The sequence below is a fragment of the Nematolebias whitei genome, chromosome 20 (assembly GCF_014905685.2).
Source record: "Nematolebias whitei isolate Nwh7 chromosome 20, NemWhi1, whole genome shotgun sequence".
Lineage (NCBI taxonomy): Eukaryota > Metazoa > Chordata > Actinopteri > Cyprinodontiformes > Rivulidae > Nematolebias > Nematolebias whitei.
This window is the reverse complement of record NC_056517.1, coordinates 24,323,203-24,332,539: the sequence shown is the minus strand read 5'-3', so window position 1 is coordinate 24,332,539 and position 9,337 is coordinate 24,323,203. Positions and strand designations below refer to the sequence as shown.

Sequence of the window (9,337 nt, the reverse complement as noted above, 5' to 3'; positions counted from 1 at the left end):
ATCGAAAGGAGCCAGTTGAGGTGGCTCAGGCATCTGGTTAGGATGCCTCTCGGATGCCTCCCTGGTGAGGTGTTCCGGGCACCTCCCACTAGGAGGAGACCCAGAGGAAGACCCAGGACACGCTGGAGGGACTATGTTTCTCGGCTGGCCTGGGAACGCCTTGGGATTCCCCCGAAGGAGCTGGACCAAGTGGCTGGGGAAAGGGAAGTCTGGGCCTCCCTACCCCCCACGACCCGACCCCGGAATAAGCGGAAGAAAATGGATGGATGGATTTTTACACCTGTGAATAATGACTGTTTGTTTGATTAAGAAGGTCCTGAGTGTAAGGATGGTACCATTTTGGTGGCTCGGCTTGTGTCTGTGTTCCCTAGTGTTTTCTCTTTAGTTCAATTGGTGCCACCCTTGTCTCGTCACAGCTGTTTGTAATCACGTCTCGTCTTGTCCCTGTATGTAAGTCGTCTGTTCAGTCTTGTTCTTTGTCGCGTCGTCTTCGTTGGGTCCCTGTGTCTTCTGAGTCTTCTGAGTTTCCTGTATCCCTCTGAGCTTCTCGTGCCTTCATCCCATTTGTAAGTTGTGCTGCCTCGTCAGCCTGTTATTTTTGTATTTTATTATTTATCATTAAATTTCTATTTTTTACGTCTGCAGAGTTGAGTCCCTGTCCGCACTACTGGGTTCGCCCCGACCAGAAAACCCTGACACTGAGAGGATTGGAGGTTGTTGAGATGAAAGAATAAACAGAATATGAATGTTTCACACTGGGTTAGTCTGAATAAATAGTTCCCACACACGTTACCAGTGTTGCGCAATACTAGGTTTTCCGCCATTTGTTGAGGCACATTCGAGGAAGATGGCGAACAGACAGACGAGAGCTAAGTATATTGATACTCTTGACCAAGGCGCAAGAGCTAGATATCGGCAAAAAATAGGAGCGGTCTGAGTTGACCCATATGAGGTGGAGAACGAAATTATGTCAGACAATGCTGACAAGTTGCCACCGATCTCTTACTATACCTGTGTCCTAATCCAACGGCTGCATCCTTCGAAGGACCCGGCCTACGTCGACGGGGTAGGCCGGGTCCTTAAAAGACCACATAGACCGGAAGTCAGCGGCTGTGAATTGGGACAAGTCTAGCCTTCAGGGTTACGTCAGCGTATGTCCTGTCGCCTAGCAACCGTGACAGCGCTCAGCCGAAGAAAGAATGGAGATCGAATTTTATTAAGTTTGTCTACGCTTTTTTAATTCTAGAGGAAATACGAACTTTACCGCCGCCTGCAGCATGTTTTATATCTTCTGCTGAGTCAATCATATCCAGGTAACTTTTTTTTTTAAGTCTGCAAACTTTCAATAATAATTTAATAAATGTACTATTAATTTATTATAATCATTAAAGTATATTAAATTTAGAAAACAGCATAACATTTTCCTATATTTAATTTCATATAATCCATTGATACATAATGTAGTTGTAAAAAATGGTAAAAACAGGGTCTTTCATTTCTTTTATTTAATTAGTAAAACAGTGTTTTCACTGAGCATCAGTATATTTACATTAAGCCTCATAATTGTGATAATGCTTTGATATCTTATCAAAATTAAATCTTAAACTAATAATGTTTTTGTTGTTTTCTACATTTCCTTAACCAGACCAGACTCTTGTACTGCATGATTAACCTGAGTGTCCCAGTCCTGAACCGTTACTTTAACCAAGAAGATCCTAGACCAGATTTCCGATGAAGCAGGGAGTCTCTGGCGGTGTTGCTTCATCTCCTGGACCTGGATCGACAACATGGTTGGGGGGCCACAATTGAGACCCTGGTGTTTCTTTTCTGGCTGGCAGGTGGAGCATCCTGCAAGGTGGTCTTAGGAGTGTTTGGGACGCCTCGTTCTACTGTCTACCGCATTGTCCATCGTCATACAGAAGAGGTGGTGGCCATTCACCACCAGGTCATCCACCTCCATAAAAACCCAGAAGACCTGGAGGTGGTGTCCCTTGGGTTTGCAAGGCTGGTACGCCACAGAGCCTTTTGTTTTGAATGAACTTACTGTTAATAAGATGAATTTTTGACAACTACTGGTTTTTGTAATCACTTTATTTTTTCAAAATTAAAACAACAAAAAAATTTCAAGAACATAAAAAAACAACAAACAAATAATTCATTTATTTGCTTTTTTTTGTGAATTGTAAAAAGTCTCTCCATTCTGTCCCTACTTTCATTTTTCCCCCCCCCCCCCCCCCCCCCACCCCCCTGCTGTCTCATAGGACAGGAGGTACAGAGGAAGGTCTCTGTCCTAAACTAAAACCTCATCCATGAGGACAAGCCAGGGCCAAGTTGCAGCAGTGGGCTTCCCACTAACTCCTTCCCCTAACACGCCTGAATATTTGCAGTCCTGAACAGAGGAAATAAGACAATAAGTTGGCAAAAAGAGAAACAAACTTCTTTTTTTTTACTTTACATGTATTAACAGCTGTACGTAAAAATTATATTCTTCATTACACACGTACATACTTTATATTTCTTTTTTAAGTTGTCCCATTTCTTTTTGCATGCAGAGGAGTTACCTTCCCCTGCAGGCCCATCTTCTCCAAAATTATCCTACTAATATCAACATAAAATGAATGAAGAGGGGAAACATGGAAAATAATGTCTTAGAAAAACTAGTTTTCACAGCACAACACAAGAGGCCCTATACTTCAGGTTATGCATGGACATTGTTGGTTATGAGGGTTAATGAAATTGTACTCAGAAGCATAAGATAAATAAATGGATTCATTCTTGTACCTCCATGCCACAGCAGCTGAATGTTTTGCACCCGTGAAAAGGTGGCTATTTATATTCCGAAGCTTAATAAAATCTTCAATCTGCTCCTTGCTCCCTAAAAAAAATAAAAATTTGCTTAGCAGCGATACTACTACGGGACCCACTGTACGAGCTGATCTCTGACAAAAAATAATACAAAAAAATATCTACGCAAATGACAAAAGCCCATCATCCGCTTTAAATCATAACCATTTCGGCTTTTAATTTTTAATCCCACCTTTTAACATACTTACATTTAAAAGTGTATTCTGTTGCTCAGTCTGCCATTATGTCCATCCAGAATTTTCCTTACACCCGCAATGCATCTTTGGGTAGGATGGACTTCGAAGGATACACTTGTAGTGAACTTGACCTGATGTCAAAACTAAGCCTAAGGTCAAAACCCTTGACCTTAAGAACCTTGTGGGACAGAAACTGTCATTTCATTGATTTGAATCCAGAAATACAGGTTCACCCATCCTGAGACTTTCTTTCTTGAAAATCAAGTGAAAGAACACTCTCTTTTTTATTATCATTACTATTTTACAAATGTTGATAATCAAAGTGTCTTAGTTCAAACCATTTTAGATGTTGCAGTGAACTAATCAATTTTATTAACTGTGAAACAGTGTAATGATTTTTTAATCCTCATGCAAAGTTAGAATTCATGTTAAGGCCTGTTACAGAGTAATCATGTATTTTCTGATTTCTGTCTTTGAATGAGCAAGTGTGCGTTTTCCAAGGTCAGGAGTCGAAGCAGACATGTGTTGGAACAACTGTCTTGTTTACATCCTCTCAGACGTCAACAGAGAAGTTGGCACCTGTTTCTCCAAACTCGTCAAAACAAAACTCTCTCTGTCTCTGAGAACAGTTTTAATCTGTTCCATAACAATTCTTGCTGTTTTCTGACTTATAGTAACCTCTTACATCACAAAACACACCCCTGTCTGGTTGATATTGACCAATCAGGAACGCTCAAATATACCGGAAATAGAGCTCTTTAAAATGCCAGTACTTCCTAGTTCTCTCGGGGCGGAGAAGTTCTGAGATGTTCGCAGTTCTGTGAAGTCGTTTGGGAGAACAGAAGTCCAGCCATGAAAAGGCTCTTCCGAGTTTGGATTATAACATCTTCCACCTCTGAGTGGAACTTCTGAAGGACTCCACTCATGTGAAGTCCACTTGCTGAGGTGAGCTTGTGTCGGACGGAATCTCGTCACTACTTCGGACGAGTCACAGCCATCCTATGGAGAAGCTGGACAGGTAGCGTTAACTGGAACTCCATATCTGCTGATTCATCTTCAGAGAGGTAATGAGTCAAGTTTACTACCAAGCGTACCGAGGAAAAGCTGGGTTCGAATGGAGAGTGTCGGTTCTGGTCAACACTCCCCCTCACACACCATCTTTTACTTCCTTTAAACTCCATCTTTCCATCTTTAAACTCTCCTATCTGCTAAAATCATTACAGATAATTTTTAGAAATGTCTGAAGCAAAGTTCTCATCCACCGCCGTGTGGATAATTGATCATAATTGTACAGCTCGCTGATTAATGATGTTGTTATTTTCATATTTTGCCAAATTAATGTAAATGTTTGATGTTAAACTTTGATTCTGTAAAATAAATGACCACATTCATTTTGATGGGTCAAAGATAAATGACGTCTCACGTTACATTTCATTAAATTCAATGCACGTTTTATTCAGTCCAGAAAAATGAAGAATCCGTTTTAATTGATGAATATATCGCAGCATCTGTTCATCTACATATTGGTGGCCCGTGACGTGTTCATAAATGGACTGTGTATTCGTGTAAAGATTGGTTTTACGTGTTGGCATGAAAAGGAAATAACAGATTGTCAGCTGTGCTGGAACGCAGCTGAAGCTGCGCGCTTGGAGCTTGACTCTGCATGTTTACGCTGGCAATGTTTTGAAGCTGAAATTGTGAGTCATATGTCTTTATGATAGCTGAAATTGTATGTCTGTTATGTGTAACTAAGCTGGATTTGTGTGGAAACGCTTTACTCTGTTTAAACTGTGGTCCGGACGGAGGTTCGGTTCTGGTTCCGGCTCGGTTCTGAGAAAGATCGAACGAGTTGTTTAAATAGCTAGAAAGACGTTTTTGAGACCGGGGCGCCGACTCCGTGCAGCTGGGAGCTTATTGATTACATTTTTAACAGAAAAAAGTGCATTTTGACAGTTTAAAAGACGAAAAAGTTGACGGACTTGTTCAGATAAATCTAACATGCTAGCTGGGGAAAACGCTGCGTGATTGGTTGAATTGGCTGCTGTGGAGCGCTCTGATTCGCTGAGAAGTGAATGACGTGCCTACGTCATTTCCTCTCACCCCCGTGCTGCTTTGTCATTGGTGGATTCAGTCACGTGACCCGGAAATGAAAACTCGTTTTTCATAGGGAATAAAATCTGCTTTTTAAAGTTCAAAAACACTTTAAAAGCTGTATTCTGATCAGCTGCTAGTTCTTCGAAGTCTAATTGCTAAAATTTTGCCACGTTTGAGTAAAAAATCCGTTCAGAAATGTTGGTTTTAACCGAGTCTAGCCGATGCTAATTTTAAGCTAACAGCTAACGACCGGATGCCACAGGAAGTCATAGCGACTCCTACTGGATAACACTAACAGTGTCTAAGTTAAAATGAGTAAGGTTATGCTGCCACCTTCTGGAGAGACTTGAGATCACAGGTTTTCACTTCGCTTTTTAGGTTATTTTAGTGAAATTAAACGTATTTTCTTTCTGAAAGGCATTTTTGAGTTAATAAACGTTCCTCAAAACGGAATAATCACTGTTATCTTGCATTTAAAAAGTTATTAAGGTATTTATGCAGACAGGCATTTACCAGGACATTTTTCATTCACTGAATTCCTCAAACAGGAGGGACAAAATGAAAAATTAGAAACTTTTTAAAAAGATACAGTTACAGATATTCACAGAGTTGATAAAGTTTACTCATTTGCTAAAAGATAATGCACGTTTAATTGTTAAATCACTAAATAAGAGTAAATATATCAGTAGAGAGAAACTCTTCTGATTTTATTTTACCACCTAAACAATTACATCTCCTATTTAAATTTTTAATAGCGGATGATGGCGAACGAAGAGGTAAACACTGACCTCTTGCACTCCAAAGATGCCGTCCAAACGGCTTTACATATTTTAACAAATTCAATTATTGGTAATCAATAAGGGCAATTAGAAGACCTTGATGACAATCAAAGAGATGAAGTACTGCAAAGTTTGGCAAAAGGAGCTAAAGTGTCAGAGGATACAAAATCGAGCCGTGAACGGTTAGCAAAAATTTCCCTGCTTCTCAAAGCGGAATTGGACCATCAGGTTGCACGAAATGTCATGCTATCCAGAGGATATGAATCTGAAAAGGAGAGGTGTGACGGATTGATGAACGAGTCTGCATTGGAGAAAGAACAATTTCAGATTGATAGGGACCTCTCAAAGACTGAGCTGTCAGTACAGGCTCAATCATATGAGGAGAGGATTAGGGATAAAGACCGTGTGTACCAAGCCGCGTGTTTAGACAAAGATGTGCTACAACAACAGTTGCAGCTCGCATTAAAGGAGCTGGAGGATTGCAAAGAGGAAAAGGCGGTATTGCTCCAACATTGTCGGAATTTACAAGGTGAATGTCAGACATCACAGGAGTGCCTGAAAGCTTGTGAGGAGAATCTAGCCACAGCAACAAGCAAGATTTCTGACGTGGGGCGAGCTGGTCTGGGACTCAGGGACGAACAAGGTCAGGGTCCTGGTCAGCCACAACCATCCCAGACAGATGCTGTTACACCTCCTCCTCTTAGCCCCGTTCCAACACCCCAATCTCGGGTGATAAGGACGGGTCTGCACCGACTTGCATCTCCTACTCTTAGCCCCGTTGTAACACCCCCATCTCGGGTGATAGGGATGGATCTGCACCGACTTGAACCTCCTACTTTTAACACCATTCCGTCATCCCCACCCCCATCTCGGGTGGTAGGGGCAGACCTTCACCAATTTGCACCACCAACCACACAAGAGAGACCGTTGATACTGTCTCCTTCAATGGATGATTTGCAAAAAATCTCAAAATATGTACAACGCTTTGTACCTGGACCGATGGGTTCATCTGGAACAAAAGCGTATCTCAGAGATCTTGAGTTCAGATTGAGAGGTTATCCTAATGCTACGGTTGAGGATAAAATCAGTCTGATACGGCTCACTTCGGACAGAGAGGTGTTCACCTTCATCGAGCGTCTACCTGATGCAACGAGAAGGGATTACAACCTTCTGTGTGAAGCTTTGATCAGAGAGTACGACTCCTGCACGGGACCTGCTGGTTTCCCAGCTGCAGACAAGGTCACGCAGGGTAAAACTGAACATCCAAGAGTTTATTACAAAATAATCTTCCAAGCTTATTTTGGTAACAGAAATGAAACCGGAATGGAGGAAGAGGAAGGTTTTAAGTTTGTTTTCAGCAAAAATCTCCACACTGATTTTAGGCGATCAGTACAAATGATGGCAAATTTCAGAGAAAAATCCATCAGTGAGATTAGACAGTGTGCTGTGAATGTGTTTGAGGCATGCCCTCATGCTAAGACGCCCATTGAAGTGTTTCCTAGTGTAAAGGTTAAACCCCTCCCTCTTGAACTGGAAGGACGGCGTGCCTCGCCGCCTCCTCCTAAGAAAGTTGAGAGAAAACAGTCTGTTCAAACTAACAAACCGCGTCCTGAAGGTGCGCGCTGGGACAAAAAAGCTCCTCTTTCAGAGGATGAACGTGATTATTGTAAAAGGGGTGAGCGTAGGACGCAAAGATATGGGAACCCATATCATCAGGGGCAGTACGTAAAGGAACCACCGAAAGACGTGCCTGACCGTACCCCACCTCGGCCGAAACGAACCGAGGCGAAAAAATCACAAAAGTTCCAGAAACAAGGCCCTACACCTCTGAGCTCGGAAGAGACAGAGAAAATACGCAGGTTGTTAGAAACTTTGAAACACACTGACACGGGAACCCAACCAGGAGCACTTTGCAGTAATGTAATCCCTATTACATCTGAGGGCGCGAATGACAACATTACAGATGTCGGTGGAACACACCAAGACGTTGCTGTTGTTGCCTCAAACAACCCCTCGTCGGAAGAAGGGGGGGTAAACACACACACAAACGATGACGAGTCATCGCAAGCTGAACACTCAGAAACAGCTACTGCTGTGCTGACGGTTCAGACAAACCAAGATTACACAGATAAGGCTGAGCGCGTGAAGAAGCGTCAGAAAAAACCCAAAAGGTTTCTGTGTAACTTTATCAGAAGGGGGGTCGCCAAAAAGGCGTACCTGTCGGTAACACTTGAAGGTGTCCTCACACACGAAGCACTCTTGGACGGTGGGGCAGACATAACAATTATGTCAGCTAAACTGTTCGAGGAGCTGAGGACGGCCGCTGCCAGTGTTAACAGGATAATACCTCTCTCTGAATGTGCTATAGAAATGCAGGGTCTCTCAGAGGTGAGAACAACCCTGACAGCTATAGCAATGGTTCACATGCAGATTGGCAAAATGACACTGTACCACCCGGTACACGTGTCTCGTGTTGACTCATTCCCATTTTTGGTTGGCCAGGATTTTATAAATCGCTTCGACGCGATTATAGATTATGGTGATCAAACAATGTGGACCAAAGTGAACAAACCACTGCCAATAGATACGCCTCTGGAGTGTGACACAGACTGCCCAACAGCAGGTACCGCGGAAGGCGCAAAGGACTCCTCAGCCGAGGACACGAGCCCGGTGAGTACTCCTCTGACATCATGTGAAACCAAAGAGACCCACCCAGTGGTCCAAACTCTGACCCAACAAGACAGCCTCCTCTGTGAGCTGGAGCAGTCGGAGTCCACCAAACACTACCTACCACTGGTAGTTAAGGGTGTAGAGATCCAAGGGTCCCACACCAACGATGCTGTTCTGTCTCTGTGGACAGATAAATCAGCAATTAACCGAGCTTTCTATGAAACCTTGGTTCACAAACACGTTGGTCTAGAACTAATTAAAAAAGCTTTCCGCTTTCCATTAGTTCCCAATAGTTCACAGGTAATGACCGCAGAAGGAGTCATTAACCTAAAACTGAACTGGAACCAACGAGAACTGGTTCACCCGTTTCTCGTTATCCAAAACTTACCACATGCATCCTACATAGGCTCTGACATTTTGGTAAGGTTAGGTGTCCACGTGGACACCATCAACAAGGTGCTGTGGTCCCTAAAACCAGCCACAAAGGATCCTCCTGTGCTAGACACAGCGAACCTTAAGGCTGGGCAGACCATTCCAGAGGCCTGCCAAGTTGCTAGCAACCAAACCACCACAGTACCACCTCAGGTGATTAACCTAATGGTGCGAATCCACATCATAGCTGGACAAGCTATTAGCCATAAACAGGCATATTTTCAACCCTCTCCTGCATTTTTCAACTTGGGACTGTCCGTGGAAGCCACGAACCAAGTGAGTCTTGACTCCAGGACCACATCTATTGCTGTGTGTAACACG

The 9,337-nt window shown here is 43.0% G+C and overlaps 1 protein-coding gene across 1 annotated transcript in view; it reads left to right on the top strand.

Moving 5' to 3' along the window:
* The first annotated feature begins 967 nt into the window (after positions 1 to 967).
* tmem108 (transmembrane protein 108) overlaps positions 968 to 9,337 on the top strand; it is a 28,124-nt gene continuing 19,754 nt past the window's right edge. The window contains exons 1-4 of the mRNA XM_037694450.1: positions 968 to 1,066; positions 1,247 to 1,313; positions 1,839 to 2,008; positions 3,080 to 3,131. Coding sequence (XP_037550378.1) covers positions 968 to 1,066; positions 1,247 to 1,313; positions 1,839 to 2,008; positions 3,080 to 3,131 — 388 coding nt within the window. The remainder of the gene's footprint in view (positions 1,067 to 1,246; positions 1,314 to 1,838; positions 2,009 to 3,079; positions 3,132 to 9,337) is intronic.